At 40.2% G+C, this 18,036-nt stretch overlaps 1 protein-coding gene and 1 long non-coding RNA gene across 2 annotated transcripts in view; one reads left to right on the forward strand and one right to left on the reverse strand.

Annotated features, from left to right (window-relative positions):
* LOC113635763 (probable polypeptide N-acetylgalactosaminyltransferase 8) overlaps nt 1–18,036 on the reverse strand; it is a 19,332-nt gene continuing 1,296 nt past the window's right edge. The window contains exons 2-11 of the mRNA XM_047802236.1: nt 15,464–15,731; nt 8,128–8,294; nt 6,843–7,029; nt 6,003–6,200; nt 5,548–5,662; nt 2,967–3,152; nt 1,851–1,988; nt 829–921; nt 554–721; nt 1–470 (exon numbers count right to left, since the gene is read on the reverse strand). Of these exons, the coding sequence (XP_047658192.1) occupies nt 351–470; nt 554–721; nt 829–921; nt 1,851–1,988; nt 2,967–3,152; nt 5,548–5,662; nt 6,003–6,200; nt 6,843–7,029; nt 8,128–8,294; nt 15,464–15,731 (1,640 nt within the window). The 3' untranslated portion in view covers nt 1–350. The remainder of the gene's footprint in view (nt 471–553; nt 722–828; nt 922–1,850; nt 1,989–2,966; nt 3,153–5,547; nt 5,663–6,002; nt 6,201–6,842; nt 7,030–8,127; nt 8,295–15,463; nt 15,732–18,036) is intronic.
* The window catches only part of LOC113635765, a 23,238-nt gene continuing 21,600 nt past the window's right edge, over nt 16,399–18,036 (forward strand). The window contains exons 1-4 of the long non-coding RNA XR_007138270.1: nt 16,399–17,170; nt 17,331–17,396; nt 17,499–17,590; nt 17,692–17,850. This is a non-coding gene — a long non-coding RNA (uncharacterized LOC113635765). The remainder of the gene's footprint in view (nt 17,171–17,330; nt 17,397–17,498; nt 17,591–17,691; nt 17,851–18,036) is intronic.

Genomic DNA, 18,036 nt, shown 5'->3' on the forward strand with positions numbered 1-18,036 from the left:
TATTTGTTTGTTTTTTTATTTGTTTTTTGTTGCTTGAGGAACTGTTTTACAACATTAAAAGAAATTATACAAGGTAAAAAGAAAAACACGAGATGTTGCTCTTTAATAGATTATGGCATGTAATCACTGGCAAGTCAACTCCTCAGATTACATCCTTATAATTCATTAATAAACAAGACATTTATATACTTCATTAATAAACAAGACATTTCTTGTTGTAAGAACATCTGATAAATCATTCAGAAAAACCAGAAAGAAGAATTATTCATATCCTCTGTTCAGGATTCTTGTATGTTTACATCCGCACATCATGAACACTGTAAAACTGACTGTAAAAGACAAGAGAACCATCAGAAGGGTTTGATGACATGTTTTATGCTCCATCGTTGTCCTGAGCAGTTCTGAATAACAAGAGTGTGATGGTGGATTTCCAAACATCTGTTTGTCTTTCGGTTGTGCAATTCACCACCCTGCAGACAACACAACCATGATGAGCACACGGTCTGAAAAGTCTCATCACAGGATTATTACATTGCAATATGATTTACAGCACCTGCTTAAAATCCCAGTAAATGCTCATGTTCCTCATCAAGGCCTCTTTGCATTTATACAAGCCAGGGACATTCCCTGTTCCAGGATCTGCCAGACAACTGCTTTCAGTGATTTTATTTGATTTGATCTCACCAATATAAAACTCGCCGCTTTTTTTGTAAGCTGCGTGCTGTGAAAGCAACAAACAAACAACAACATCAATGCATGAACAGTATGGCAGTGATATGTATGCAGAGTGACAGATGATGAATTAGAGCAGCTGTTGTTAAAGGTTACCTGAGGTGTGTAATAGTGGCATGTATACGCTATAGGAGTATGACCCGGGACAGGACCTTGATCCAAACACATCTGTGAATCTAAATTTTGTAGCTTTAAGGAGAAAAAGTTAAGATTAAGAGAAATTAAAAAGTTCTTGGGTGAATTTCAACCACTCACACGCAACGTTGTTAAGCTTTGAATCTAAGTTTGAAAAGTTTTCTTAACCCTCCTGTTCTGTGCTCATTGCAGCACTGACTTTAAAATGTGAAGTCATACAACCTCAAATATTTGAATATGTCAACAATTAATCATGTTCAATTGAGAAGAACAGAGAACTCAGAGAGCATGTCATGGGAAAAGGGCAAATATATATAAAAGAGCATTCACACTCACACACACACACACACACACACACACACACACACACACACAGACGCTTGACACATCATTCAAGCTCTAATTCGGGAGTCATGGGAAAAGATTATTTAAAAAAATCCTATATATATATATATATTCTTATTTACTATTTCAGGTTTGTGTTAGGTTTTTTAAATTTTTAATCTATTAAATTTGAAAATGCTGATTTTTTTATTCATGGTAGTAAAAAAGTGTGCACTGTGTAAATAAATAAAAACATTTATTATTTAAAAGATAAGATTTTACTAGTTTAAGTTTTAAGATATGTGAAATACTGAAAAGAACAAAAATGGTCCGTCATTTAATAGTGAAATCCTCCCAAAAGTATAAATGATATTTACTGTAATAAATTGACGATATGATGAAAAAGCTTGAACAAGGAAAGGGAAATTGTTTGTGTATTGATTGAATTGTGATTGGATTTTATGTCTGTTTTTCTCTAATTATTCAACTAGTTGCTGAATCACTGAGTCAACTTAGAGGAAGACTTAAAACTTACTTGTATTACACACGTCTATGTGACATTATCTACGTTTTTTCCATTAAAGCTGAATCCTGAGGTTGTTTAAACTGTTAAAGCTGATATTATAATATTGGAACATTTTTAGAAAGAGAATACTCACTCCTCCGTAGCCCAAAATGTCGATCCAGAGGTCTAGACTAGGATAGATGTTCTCCATGTACCACTTGAACGGTTTACATCCAAGTTTCTTTCTGAGTTTTTTTCTTTCTGAAGTGTCCCCGATATCAATGCCATGATCCTGTAAGATGTATTATAACAGTATTATGTATAATCGACAATCTGACATGCTGAAAGTTTATTTTGTACAAGTGTTTCAAATTCTTCCCAAATTGTACCACCTACCAGTGACCACCATAAAAATGAGCAACAAACTAACTGCTTAATATTTTTTACAGTTAACTTTTTTATTTATTAATTGCATAACAGGAAAATAAATATATAGAGGATTACATTATATTCAACTATTAACACTTACATTCATCACAACATCGAAAGAAAAAAACTATATAGGCTATAACTTACCAAACGTTTCCTATACATCCTTTTTTAAAAATTATTATTTCTTATTTTCTTTTAAGACCTCAATATAACGCTTAAGTTGATTTTTAAATGGTGTAATGTTAGATTTAATATTAATCCAGTTTTGTTTATATTGTATTTCTTATACATACAAACTTTATATTTATCTTCTTTAATTTACATTTTAGCTAAACTCCAGACTTCTTTCAGTTTGAATATATAATGAATTCCAAAAAAGTTTGCTTTAAATAATAATTATAATAATAGTTCTAACCTCGTGTCCTCTATCCAAGTCTAACCGTCCCACAGGTTATGTCACAGCTTTATCTGTTAATGTTCTCATTCTAAAACATTTATGTGTCCAGTTTCAAACAAACAAATGTTTACAGCTGCTGTAGCATAAGTGAGAACAGCAACTAACCTGTTTTTTTTAGTGGATATTCTGCGACATGAAATGTAACAGTAAATGGACAAAAAGTATGATGTGTCAGCCTTTAATAAATTGAACAATTGTAAATCGTTGCGGTATAAGAGAAATAAAACTTTAAATTCTAATTTTTGGTGTTCACATTTACTCTGCTTTGGTATGCCACCTATTGATTATGTGCAGATTATTATTGATATTATTATTATTATTATAGAGTATCAATGACATATATATTACCAGTAATATCCCAAACTATCCCAGTGTACTCACTTTTAAGGGAAGGTTCCAGGCTATATGAACATGATATTTGTACTCATCCATCCAGATGTCAGCCACACGCAGAGCATTTCTCATCATGTACTTGCTCAGATCGGGTGCGTACGGCTTGTGAGCTCTCTCTATGTGGGCGATCTTGGAGCACGGCACGACCTTGATGCTCCCACCACACGTCCACACCTGACCAGAGGTGGCAAAAGTACACACATACTCATTTTTTAAAAGACTCCAGTAAAAGTAGAAGTAGTGACTACACTCTTACTCAAGTTAAAGTAAAGAAGTATGGACTTTGACATGTACTTAAGTAAAAAGTCGCCGCTACTACTACCTGTTTAGTGTCATGCTGGTAACTGGACGTCATGTTTATATATATATATATATATATATATATGTATGTGTGTGTGTGTGTGTGTATGTATATAGAATTTTGGAGTGTGCTGATGGATATTTGTGTTCATCAGCCACAAGATAGTTACGAAAGGCAGGCACTGATGTAGGTGAGGTAGGGTGGAGTCAGCGTTCACATTCATCCCAAAGGTGTTCAGTAGGGATGAGATCAGGAAACAACCACATATAGCAGGAAAGGTCAGGTTACCCACCCAATACTTTTGGAAATATAATGTATACCAAGTGTATCACCAAGGCCATATACCAAACTGTAGGGAGATTCCAGCTCTGTCCTTGAAAACAACTCAAAATTATTGTGATGTTTTACAAATGACAAAATTAATGTTAATTAAATTAAGCACTTCGTGTTTTTTGGGTTGACACCAGGGGCAGTTCTAGGATTTCATCTGTAGGGGGGCTTAACCCTCAGTGAGAATTTAAAACAAGAAGAGTTCTATATTATATATTATATGACAACTCTGGTAATAAGAATAGTGAAATTTCACTGCTTTTGGTTGCCGTCTTTCCGCCGATTAACGTTATAGATAAACGCTAACTTACTGTACTTAAGTACATTTTTCTGGTATCAGTACTTTACTCCACTATTTATTTTTCGGACAACTTTTTACTTTTACTCATTACATTTTTACACAAATATCTGTACTTTTTACTTCTTACATTTTCAAAACGGACTCGTTACTTTTAGTATTATTTCTTCTCATTGAGCGCTGTTTCCAGCCTATCATCCTATCATTGTGTGGCTTTTTCCCCATGTGACTGGTGTACTGTATTATTTACTGGCTATCAGACATAGACTAAGGATAGCGGAGCTAACAATGAGCAGCACGCCTACAAAAGGAATGGCTAATGTTAATTCAGAGGGAGTCACCGATGTTAAAATAACTAACAACGAGGACATTCCTGAACACACATGGCCATATATGAGGGAGATGTTTGTGATAATCGGCGTCAAAAAGGATTCCTGGCGAATGTGTTGTGAATTGTGTCAACCAGGGGTGGTTCTAGCCCTTTTTTTAGGGTGGCTTCAGCCCCCTGTCTGTAATCTCAGCCACCCTAAAACTATAAATATAATTTTTACTTTCATAAATAAACAATAAAAAATATGTTAAAATGCAGGACATGTCGTCGATGGGAAAGAAAATTATTTATCAGTTTGATCCAAGAGCGATTTTTTTTTTTTTTACTTTGCTTTTACACACGTGTGTTGTCAATGGCGAAAGTTTGATTTTGACATTGGTGGGGGCATAATTTATTTGACATTGGTGGGGGTATAATTTATTTGACATTGGTGGGGGCATAATTTATTTGACATTGGTGGGGAAATAATTTATTTGACATTGGTGGGGACATAATTTATTTGACATTGGTGGGGACATAATTTATTTGACATTGGTGGGGACATTATTTGACATTGGTGGGGACAACATTCCCCGTATTTTGTGCATAAAACCAATGGCGTCGATTTGGGTAGGGACAGTAGGGACATGTCCCTACCAATAGCCAGGGAACACTCAATTATCCCTAGCAATAATTCGACCAAGCCTATATATTTATACATAACCAGTGATATCTGTCTGTGTCTTGTGCTTTTTTACTTTCATTTAACATTTATCCAGGAATCATTAAATAAGATGAAAATTCTGTAAAAAAAAAAATAGCGCAACTTGTGGAACACAAACGGTTAACAGATTTACCCCCTGCAATGAATCCCACCTCTGTAACTCACCTCTCTAAAAGGATTGGCCTTTGCCTTTTTTGAGTCCTGCCTCTCTAACAAACGTCGCTGTTTGATTGGCTTTGTTTTTCTCGCTAATGTGTTGAGGTCGGCTGCAGCTATATTCTGTTGTAAGAAGCAATATGCAACGTGATTATGCAGGATACCGGTATGTGAGTAAGAATGTATTCTTATAACAACAATTTTATGCACAAAATACGGGGAATGTTGTCCCCACCAATGTCAAATAAATTATGTCCCCACAAATGTCAAATAAATTATTTCCCCACCAATGTCAAAATCAGACTTTCGCCATTGACAGTAATGAAGTATTTTTACTCCGTTACTTCCCAAGTCTGCACCTGACCATGAACCCAGATCAGCTGTTGCTTCACAGCTGAATTATGTACATACACATACAGACATAACAACAACAACAACAACAGATCTCACTCGAATACCAAGCTCTACGTTTTCTCCACCGTAAACCTCCATCCCTGCATCCAGGCTGCCGATCTCTCCCAGAAAAGCTCTGTCTGCAGCCAGAATTCCCATTACAGAAGGAGACCTGGATAAATGAAGAACATAACAATGCTGAAATCTCCATTTTGATTGGTGCATTATTTTCTGAATTATTGCAAGAGGAACACTGACAAAACACAGCAACTGCAAACTTTTTAGTCGTCTTTTTAGTTATTGTCGCTATAGCAACGGATAATATATGAAGACATGGCAGGACCGTTTACATACTCGCCTAAAAAAATACTGTGCTGTGTGGAAAAAAATGTAATTGATGTCATGCTGAAATTTGCTTTGTAAAGAGACGTTTATATAACCTTTTTTAACTGTCGGGAAAAAATATATGTTGTATTTATATCGGCGTCTCAATGCCGTTTCAATCTACTCACTTTCCAGGAGTTGAGTCATCGTTGTGTTTGTACCATTCAGGGCTGAAAAACATGTACGTACACCACAGGGCCCAGTCAAAGCCATGAGCATAAGGTTGGTACAGAACTACTTCAAGGTTGTCATAACTGACTTTGTCAAACACAGGAGAGACGATGACCGTTCTGTCCGCCTTGATCTGTGCTAGCAGCGGCTCTGCCCTGGTGACATGGAAACAAAAATAAGAACACAGGCATGTGTTAAAAACAGATGCAATATTAATGCAATAATCAAAATAATATGGGCGGATGGTCAGATTCTGACTGTGTAAAAGTCAGAACTGAATTTTTATATGCTATGCACACTTTTCTACTTTCCAACGAAATTCTCACTGCAGCAGTTCATTTATTTATTTATTTGCTTGTTTGATTGTTTGTTTGTTCTTGAATTCACAAGCTAAGAAAATTAGATGTTATAAAACAAAAGTTAAGTGATAAAATCTTGAATGACAGATTTCTTTTCATAATCATTTTTGTAATCTACTACATTAGCTTGATTTATGGTAATTGTTATGCACCAAAAAATGAGATGAGCTGAAGACCTAAATACTGAATGACCAGGTATTTCCATAAATGTATTTTTCTTCCCTGGTAGCATGGGCATAATCCAAGATGACAATAACAGGATACATGAGGCTCAAATTGTGAAAGACTGGCTCTGGCAGCATGAGCTGTCTTTTACACACGTGGACTAGCCACCAGACTTTATCCCCAATGAGAAAAGGTGGTCCAGTGAAATATTGTGTGACATTTTTTTGGCCATGCAGTATGCGTCGCTTGAGATACTTCACTTGAGATACTCACCACATCACATTGACCTCTATATGTATGTCCAAAATAGCCACCACATCAGCACTAGCAGCAGCCCAACCAGAGACGCGAGCTTGGGCGAGACCCATCTGACGATCGTGTCTCACTCGGAGGATTTTCAGCTGAGGATGTTGCTTCTGCGTGGTGGCAACGTAGAAATCAAGACTTTCTCCTAGGTCCTCTGTTCAAAAAGAGCATACGTATTCCTTCTCACTTAATATCCGCATGCAGTCAAATGACATAACAGTATTGATCTTGTGTCCAATGTTTTAAACATGCTATGGTGTGGCATCACAAGAGAATAGTCAACAGTGGGGTAGTGGGATGCAATGTGGTGACACTGTAATGTCTCGCTCTACAGTGGTGGTTAATATGAATCTCATATTACAGTAGACACTCAGTGCCTTAAGAATTTATAGTTTTTCGTGAGTGTTTTTGTCTTTTACATAGCTTACCGGGGCAGCATAATCCAAATCAAGCCAGAAAGTTTCTGTCTTGATATCTATTGGGTCAGAATTGTTTTGTTATTCTGAATATACGAGACCAGATAAACTGGATATCAAACCAGTTTGATTTTCTTATCTTCAACGACTAAAATTCTGTGTATGTTTATCCAACAAAAAGTAAAACAAACGTCTCACACGTAAAGCAAACAGAGTCCTGACTCAATTTATATCGCAATCAGAACTAAGAATTCAGCTGACAGTTTTTGTGTCTTGTGCCATGTGCCTTTCTATTTGTTTTGGCTTTTATCCAAAAGCCTGGGATATTTGTTCCCTAAATAATAGAATAGAATAGAATAGAATAGAATAGAACTGGGCACAGAAGCCTTTATTATCACCACATGTATTACAGCACAGTGGAATTCTTTACTTTACGTACCCCAACTGAGGAGGTTGGGGTCAGAGTGCAGGGGCAGCTATGATACAGTTGGGGTTGGGTTTATAGCTATGATACAGTTGGGTTTCCTTTGGGGCAGTTGTTTTATTGGGAGAAACAGTGCACATCTTCTAATGCAGCAGAGACATAGACAGCACTAGTATTGCTTTATAGGCTTAAAAACACATTGCACAACACATCATCATACTGGAATTTTCTGTGTTCATTTTGGCTAAATTAAAACAAAAATCTAACTTTGATTTGAGTTTGAAAAATTGGGTGAGCAAAACTCACTACTGCCAAGATTCAGCTGCATTTAATTTGTTTTATCTCAATAGTTAATCATGAATAACAAAAGTAGAATAAGAACCGATAAACAGGTTGAGTTTTCTTAACGAACCGTTGGTGCTGTGATCATCCACCAGTATGAGTTCCTTGAGCAGGTGATCAGGTGTTCGGTGGATGATACTGTGTATGGCTCTCTTGACAACAGACAGAGCCTCGTTCAGGTAGATGAGAACCACGCTGAGCGACGGAAGCTGCTCAGGATACACCTTTGTAGCACACCTGAAAAATAAAATGAACAGAAACACAAAATAATAGAACTGCATTCATGGTTATTTAGAGCAAAGGTCACATGCACACACTCGCTGTTAATATACGCAATGGGAATTTAATATAATTGTTGTGAATTCTCTTCTTTTCTGCGCGGCATCTCGAGCGCGGCTTCTCAGACACGGGCGCACTGAGCGTAGGCATCGACGCACAAATTACCCAGTCGAGGCGCAGTGGTACTCTCAATGCATTACAGGTGATGCCATGTTAGAGCGCAGAAAAAAGTTTGTGAAGCTGTAAGTGTGCTCCACTGTTCCTCTATAATCGTAGAGATTGTTAAAGAAGACTACAGGAAGAATATATCTAAATATATATATTCTGTATTTGAACTGTTTTGATGCACCTGTTATATAGCCGGGTTAGCCGCTAGCATAGCTGCTCATTAGTATGGCTGCTCGGGCTAAACATGCTACTAGTTTCTTTCCATCAGTAAAATTTGTACAATGGTGTTCAGTAACTACTGTGATGGTTTATTATTGATTGTATCAAGCATCTGTTTCTTAATAATTCAGTGCCCTATGCAGTATGTGGTCTCAGTTATTTATTGAGAGTTAAGACTAATGCTTCTGTACGGTGTCTGTTGTACCAGTTGGCTAATGTTTGTGCTAGACATGTCATATTATGGTTATTATGTGTTAAGCAGTTGTTTCTTTATTTCATTCCTAGAAACTACTTCGCACACATGACCCTGTGTGTAATGTTATTCTTGCGCAATAAATAAATCTGATGACTCAAACTCCCTGACCAGAGTTCTGCGGCGGTCAATAACACAATCACCAGTAACAGCGGGCAATCCGCAATAAATGGTCCTTCGAGCCAGATTAATTGAATACCGCAGTGATGTCATCAGAGGAGCAAGCAGCCTTGGTCTCTCATGCTGAAGCACTAAATAGGCCCTCCAGGCAGCGCTGCACACCCAAGCATCTTGAGGATTATCTTATGGACTGTAGCCACCGACGGGGCAGTTCCTCACAGCCTGCATTAGATGCGTCTGAGGATCAGCAAGGAGCTGCAGCAGCAGTGTGCATGGCTAGTCAAATGCAAACATATTTCAGAAAGGATGGGCATCCAAATACAGGCCCTACAGATTCAATGTCGATGAGTTCTCTGAGGGAATTACTTAAGTCTATGTCTGATAAGGAAAGGGATGAGGTCGCTGACATGGCTGCGCTGCAGAGACAGCATCGTTTCTGAGGAAAGAAGGTGATGTCACCTACCTGATCACCTCCAGAAATGTCACTATGCTCGCCCTTATCATCAAGGCATTCTTCTCTCCCACATTCACCACACAGTGAGCTGCATGCCAACCAAAATGCTTGTGCCACCCCAGTAGGGGCCAGAAAGCCCATGGTGGAGGACTCAAATCCTGACTTTGTACCTATACAGCCAGCCTGCACATTCCCCAGATATACACCGGTTTCATCAGGTAGTCTGCATTCTCTTTGGCCTGAACAGCAGCATGCTACTGTAGGAAGGACCGTACCGTTAATGCGTTCCGAGCTGCAGGATGTTTCTGGAGGTTGTTTTCAGCACCAAGTGCAGCAACCACTACAGGCTCCAATGCCAGCCTTTCAGACCCTCAACGTGCCTTACGTTCATTCACCAGCTGCACTCTCTTTACAAGGGCATGCCACAGTTCCAGTCCTGGCCACCCCTTGCATACAGCCTTTCAGCCAGACTCCGAAGCATCCATGATATTTGATGCCTCATCGCCCTTTGCATGCTGCACCCCAGCCAAAGATTCCAGACTTCGTTAACGACAGTGAGAAGGAGTTTGCTAACCTCAAACTAGCACTTGAGAACCTCCTTGAACCTTATGCAGAGCTGGACGAGAAGTATAAGCACCACATTTTGCTTGAATATCTCAAACTACCTGAAGCCCAGATGATTGGCCAATCCTGTCACCATCATCCGTATCCCTATTCAGCAGCTATGCAGGCTCTCCAACTGCAATACGGCCAGCCCCATCAGTTGGCACAAAGTGAGATCGCAGCAATCCTTACAGCACCAGAGGTGAAACCAAATGATGCAAATAGCTTTCAGGGTTTCGCGCTTCGTGTCCACCTCTTAGTGAGTATGCTGTTGTCATTGGAGGGTCCTAGAGGCATGGAGCTAAACTGCTGCTCACATGTGGATCGTCTGCTTAGTAAGCTGCCCAAGTTCTTAAGAGATGGCTTCATAGAGTACCTCCAGCTCCAAGGAAAGCTCAACTCCCCTAGCATAAATCCGTATAACCTACAAGACTTTGTGGGATGGCTTCAAGTCAAGGCCCAACAACAAAGACTCTCTAGTAAGTTAGTACAACGCTATCAGTATGAGAGATCTGTAAGCACTAAGGAGAAGAGTGGAGCAAAACATAAAGGCCAGAGTACAGCCTTGTATCATGGTGCAGCATCCCCGGAGGCCAAAGCCTCTTCCATTCCACAGGTACTACGTAAAGGGGCCACACCCAGGGTCAACTTCCTTTTCTGTGGTAGCAGAGAGCACTACATCACTCGATGCAGCAGTATTAAAGAGCAGTCAGGGGCGGACCTTAGTAAGTGGATTTCAGATGGCAAGCGATGCTGGAGATGTGCTCATTTACACAAGCCTGAGGCTTGCAACCTAAAGAAGCCCTGCAGTGACGGGATTCACCTCCAGGTACTTCATGGTGTGGCTCAAAGTCACACAACCAATACATCGTCAGTCACCTCTGAGAGCCGTGTCTACCTCTTACCTTCTATTTCATCAGGCAGAGTGCTTTTGAAAGTAGTACCAGTGCTGCTGCACCACAAATCAAAGACGATGGAGACTTATGCCATATTGGATGATGGAGCACAGCGCACCATGATTCTACCCACTGCTGTCCAGCAGCTTCAGCTGCATGGCGAACACGAGACTCTAGCCCTTCGCACTGTACGACCAGATACAACTTACCTTAGTGGCTCTAGAGTGACCTTTGAAATCTCTCCAAGAGGTAACCCAGAGAAACGATATAAGGTGTTGGGAGCATTCACAGCTTCTGGTCTCGATCTAGTGGAACAGTCATACCCGGTACAGACACTCCAGAGGAAGTATGCACATTTAAGAGGGGTCCCTCTACAGCCTTTTCGCAAGGTCCGTCCATCGGTGCTCATAGGTTCAGACCAAGTTCATCTCATCACTGCCAAAGCACCTGTTCGCCAAGGTACCAAAGGGGGACCAGTAGCCATTCGTACAGCTCTTGGTTGGGCTCTCCAGGGAGCAGAAATGGGTATCACAGACCATGCACAAGTTCAGCAGTGTTTCTTCACCTCTACTACACACCCAGATGATCTCCTCTACAGGAATGTGGAAAGATTGTGGCAGCTGGATGTGCTGCCATTCCGCAATGAGAAACTGGTTGTCCGTTCTAGGCAAGACAAGGAGGCAATGCAGCTGCTGGAGTCCCGAACTCAGCGAGTCACGGTAGATGGAGTACAACGTTATGCCACCCCTCTTCTATGGAAAGTGGGTGCACCGAAACCTGAAGGGTCTATGCACTTCGTGCTTGCAAATCTGAGAAGTCCTACCTGGTCCCACCCTTGGACCATCACTGTTAGGAGTACTTCTAAGGTTCAGACAACATCCGGTTGCAGTGAGTTCAGACATTAAAGGCATGTTTCATCAGGTCCATCTACTGCCTACAGATAGACCCTTTCTACGTTTCATTTGGAGAGACCTGCAAAGTGAAAACACTCCAGACATATATGAATGGCATGTTCTTCCATTCGGCACAACGAGCAGTCCATGCTGTGCGATCTTTGCACTGCAGCATCATGCATACAATTCCGAAGCCAAATATCCAGGTTTGCAACAGATAGTGCATCAAAGCTTTTACGTGGATAATTGCATGACCAGCTTCCCAACGGCCTCCACGGAAAAGCAGGCGGTGAATCAGTTATGCAGCATGTTAGCAGAGGGAGAATTCGACCTCAGACAGTGGGCCAGCAGTCATCCGGCAGTGGTCGCTCATCTTCCATCTGAAGCACGGTCTTCTGCCACAGAGCAGTGGTTGTTGCAAACCCACAATGACCCGCTGGAGCCTGCATTAGGCCTCAGGTGGAACTGTGCAGGTGATACTCTCGGCTACCATTATCGGCCTATTGATCACAAAGCACTGACCATGAGAGCCGCCTATCAGGTGCTGGGATCCCAGTATGATCCACTGGGGATTATCCTACCATTTACCACCAGAGCAAAGGTAATCATTCAGCAGTTATGGGCTAAAAAGAAAGATTGGGACGATCCAGACCTACCGCCAAACCTTCGGACCGCTTGGACTAACTGGGAGAGTGAACTCGTACATATCAGTAAGGTATCTATTCCTCACTGCTACTCACCGGCATCCCTAGCATCAGTGGTGCAGCCCAGTTCTCTCCATGTGTTCTGTGATGCTTCAGAAAGGGCATACGGGGCAGTGGCATATTTGGTGGTTAACCTGGAAGCTGACATCCATGTCTCCTTTATAATGGCCAGATCTCGAGTTGCTCCTAAGAGGCAGCAGTCCATACCACGCTTGGAGCTTTGTGCTGCTTTAGCTGGGGCTCAACTAGCCAAAGTGGTGAGGGAGGAGCTGACAATCTCCATCGGCCAGACAATCTTATGGACAGACTCGATGACTGTCTTGGAGTGGATCCAATCAGACTCCTGCCGGTATAAGGTGTTTGTGGGGACACGAGTCTCAGAGATACAGGAGCTAACAGACCACAGGTCATGGAGATACAGGATACAGGTCACACAGGATAACCCAGCAGATGACATAACAAGGGGTAAAACTCTCCAAGAACTGTCAGAACCCAGTCGATGGAGCCGAGGCCCTCCATTTCTGAAGCAGGACCCAGTACACTGGCTTAAGAGACCAGAAGTCACCCCTTCTAAAGTGGTGTCTGAACTGAAAGGCTAATCTTGTTTCTCAATAATGACTGTTGATGCTAACTCTAGTCTCCCAGATGCAACCCAATTCAGAACCTGGCAGGAACTGCTGAAGGCAACTCAACAGACCTGTCAGGGGCCGGCCACATCCAGTGATGTACCTATGACTAGCAGGGAAGCTGAAGTTTTTCTGCTGAGATCATGCCAAGCTCAGAGCTTTCCAGAAGAAGTAGCAGCTTTGGAAGCCCAGAAACCCGTTCCCAGGCACAGTCGTTTGGTAAAACTTGCACCTGAGTGGGACTCACTAACCAAGCTGATCAGGGTTGGGGGGAGACTACGGAGGCTGGCCGACTCAGAACCGGAACAAATTCACCCCATTGTGCTGGACCCTAAACAAACAATCACAAAGCTCCTTATTAAAGACTTTGATGAGCGGCTATTACATTCAGGTGCCGAGAGAGTCTTTGACGAGATACGAAGACAGTATTGGATTTTTAAGGGACGTCAGGCAATCAAGCATCATCAGCTTACCTGTCTGGCCTGCCAGCGATGGAGAGCCCAACCGAAGGTCCAACAAATGGCTGATCTGCCACCAGAACGCCTCCGACTGCTCTGTCCACCATTTTACTCAACAGGAATGGACTGCCTCGGCCCATACCTGACTAAGATAGGAAGGCGAAATGAGAAGTGCTGGGGCCTTATCTTTAAATGTCTCACAACAAGGGCAGTTCACATTGAGCTCCTGAATGCACTAGATGTGGATGCCTTCCTTCTTGCACTCCGTAGATTCATAGCCAGGAGGGGTCGTCCAAAGGAGATCCGTTCGGACTGTGGCACCAACTTCCGTGGAGCAGAACGAGAATTGCGGGAAGCCTTTTACAGTATGGAGCCAGAACTCCAGAACCGCCTTGCAGACTACCAAATCAGCTTCAGGTTCAACCCACCAGGTGCTCCACATTTTGGTGGCGTATGGGAATGGGAGGTCCGCTCTGTGAAGAGTGCTCTTCAGGTAGCCGTAGGTGGTCAAGCAGTGACCAAGGATGTTTTGTCCACAGTGCTAGTGGAAGTGGAAGGGATTCTCAATTCAAAATCATTAGGATATGCCTCCGCCGACGTAGCTGACATTGACCTAGTCACACCTAACCTTCTCCTTATGGGGCGGCGGGATGCATCACTTCCTCAAGTGGCTTATGCCCCAGGAGAAATGGGGCGGGGGAGGTGGCGTCATTGTCAGAACATTGTTGACCAATTCTGGATAAGTTTCACCAGAAACTACCTTCCAACTCTTCAAACTCGACAGAAGTGTATATATATATGTTATATACATATTATAATCATATATATTCAGAACTTCCTCGTGCCTCTTTAATCATTTAATCAGAGGTCTTATGATGAAACCATGATGCAGGTTTCTTCCAGGTTTCTGAGTGAGTAAATTGCTAATGCTGTATGTAAGGAACTGAGCAAACAGATTTGATTTGCATGTTAGAAATCAAAAGCACAAAGTTATACAAGGAGAAAACAAAGCACGAAAGGCTCAATGCATCAACAAAAGGGTGTTCTATTTTTACAACCAGAACAAAGGAATATGAGTGTTAAATATATAAACAAGCTTAAAGTACTCAAGAAATCAGCCGGAGATAAGTCAAAGGGTGTGTCGTAGCGGCACGAGGAAGTGAGTAGGGCATAGTTTTATTGATTCAGTTCAGCCGTGATGTTTACCATGGCACTGAGAAGGTCAGATCAATTAAGAAAGTGCACAAAGTGTTTATAGGTTTTCAATAGAACATAAATACTTTAAATGATTTCTTCAGTATAGACTTTCTTTGATTTCAGTGTAAAAGGTTGAAGGATGCCAGATTAATTAACTGAAGTAGTACGTAATTAACGTACGGAGATCATCATACGAACACACACACACACACACACACACACAAACACACACCTGAAAGTAGCTTGGCCCTGTCTTGCTTCCTGCTCTGATTAGCAGGATGGTATTGCATACACTTGACCTGAAGTATGTGCACCCCTGACAATCACACCCATATGTTGTTCTTCCCCAAACTGTTGGCACATAGTTTGAAGCACATTCATATTTGTATGGAATGTATTGGTATACTGATGTTTTCCTTCATTGCCATGATCCAGCATGGTGTTTTAAGGTTGGAGTGAAAGAACTACTGCTATATCCTTCCACATTTTATGGTTTTATTTTCTTACTTTTTTTAATTAAAAGAAATCTAGGTCACCTGGGATCCCGGGTGTCTGGTAGCTGTCTGTTAATTGGTAGTCGGTCGCTCAGATAGACGTTGTATCCATATTTGTTAAAGCCAGCCTGCGCTTCATGCTGCTCATCATGGGAAAGATTTTGACCCCATTTTTTAAACAGTGAAGATTCTGGGAAAAGCATGGACTGATGATCCCCTCTACTTTTCTTTTCTTCTCTGTTGTTTTGCATGTCCTCCAGCACCTTCTGTATTCGATTTTGTTTTCCTTCAAAGGACATCAACCTATCATCTGCAAATTAAGAACTTAGGTAAATATAATTGGATATAAATATAACTGTATACTATTGAATACTATCATATTATATCAATTCATTTGTTTGCTTTTTTGGTATTATATGGATGCTAGAGAGAATTAAGGGGCGGGTTTCATTAACTTGACAGTTTTGAGCCCATATTTTTCTATGAGATCTCATCAGCTGATATGACAGCTGTCATTAGCGATAAGAAAATAGGTCAAAGTTTTTTTTAAATTATGATTTTTTTTATGATTTTTATTTATTTATTCATTCATTAATTCATTCATTCATTTATTTATTTGAAATTAGTTGTTGAAATTAATAAAAGGTTATAACATTGATCTGTCATATGTATGACTTTATTCCTAAATGTGTTAGGAGAAGAACTTAAAACTCACCCTCCCTCAGACTGAACGTTAGCCAATGATGTTATCTACAACATCACACACACACACACACACACACACACACACACACACACACACACACACACACACACACACACACACATCCACCCCAGATTTATTGCCCTGACAAGAAATAAGAAAAAGAGAAGAATAAAGAAAATGAATTAAGAAATGAATGAAATGTCAAACCATTGATCTGACATATGTATGTCTTAGTTCTAAATGATAGAAGTACTTAAAAGTCACATGTTTGATCCGGGTTTTGGTTTGTGGAGATCCCTCCCGCTACACCATCTTTCATATTGTTTAACACCAGTTTGTTTATTTATTTATTTATTTGAAATTAGTTGTTGAAATTAATAAAAGGTTATAACATTGATCTGTCATATTGTAACGGCCACTTTAATATTGTAAATGTTTGTGTTACTGTGCCTTTAGGAGAGTTCTGCTGATGTATGCACTTAGACAGCTGAGTGCGCATGCGCCAGACAGAGCTAGCGCGAAGTTGCCTTCTTAGTTGAGCAAACCAACGTTTTTCTTTTGTTTTGTGACGAGAACCGAGTGTTTTGTTTCTCCTTCGTTTTTACTCCGTTTATATGTGTGTATGCTGGATGTGATTGCTGAAGAGGATCAAATACAAAGGCTTTTTTGGGATAACTTGCTGTGTGCCTCGAGTGTTTATTCCCTTTTTAAGTCACCTTGTTTTTCTCCGGGTCAAACCTAACACTCCGACCACGTTACAATATGTATGACTTTATTCCTAAATGTGTTAGGAGAAGAACTTAAAACTCACCCTCCCTCAGAATGAACTTTCGCCAATGATGTTATCTACAACATCACGCACACACACACACACACACACACACACACACACCCCTGAGCGGACACGTACCCCCACATGTAGGTAAAAAAAAAAGAGAATTTCCGAAAATTTGGTTATGTCTTCAAGTCTTTGGAAATCCAACATCAGAACAGAACTTCTATATCTCCTTCTAAACATTAAGAGAGCATTGCATTTTTATCAGGTAAGAGATTATTATGAACTTTATTGTAAATTTATAAGTATTAGAAATTCTTATCGTTTAATATTACAATATATGAGATTTTCAATATGAAATATTTAGAAGAGTGAATTATATAACTAGTTTTAGCTGAATTTATACGTAAAGTCTGTTTTAATTACAGAACAAGACCAGCATATGTGACACGATTGTCTATGAAAACGTATCAAACAAAACGAGGTACTCCAGGGTAATTTCATTCTGACTCTTAGATCTGTATTTTTCATTTATCATATATTACATTATAAGCTAAATGTTATATTTAATTTATTTTTTTAATTATTAATTTTAGACAGTTGTATTGAGATTATTTACGACAGCAAGTATCCCGGAATGTACATGCGAACCTAAGAACGGTGGAACATCATGGATCAGATGTTTTGTGTAAGTCCTTTAGCATTCTCTTTTCAAACAACCCTTAAGACAAAAAAACAATAGTGTAAAACAATCCTCCACACATTTTCTGAAATCTGTATTCTATTTAGATGCTGGTGCTAACGTACTGTAGTTGGCTGTGGTGTCTTCGAAGGAGAAGAAAATATAAGAAAAAATTTGAATTTCTAATGATGTTGGATTTCCAAAGCCTTGAAGACATAACCAAATTTTCGGAAATTCTCTTTTTTTTTTTTTACCTACATGTGGGGGTACGTGTCCGCTCAGGGGTATGTGTGTATGTGTGTGTGTGTGTGTGTGTGTGTGTGTGATGTTGTAGATAACATCATTGGCTAACGTTCAGTCTGAGGGAGGGTGAGTTTTATGTTCTTCTCCTAACACATTTAGGAATAAAGTCATACATATGACCGATCAATGTTATAACCTTTTATTAATTT

The sequence above is a fragment of the Tachysurus fulvidraco genome, chromosome 17 (assembly GCF_022655615.1).
Source record: "Tachysurus fulvidraco isolate hzauxx_2018 chromosome 17, HZAU_PFXX_2.0, whole genome shotgun sequence".
Classification (NCBI taxonomy): domain Eukaryota; kingdom Metazoa; phylum Chordata; class Actinopteri; order Siluriformes; family Bagridae; genus Tachysurus; species Tachysurus fulvidraco.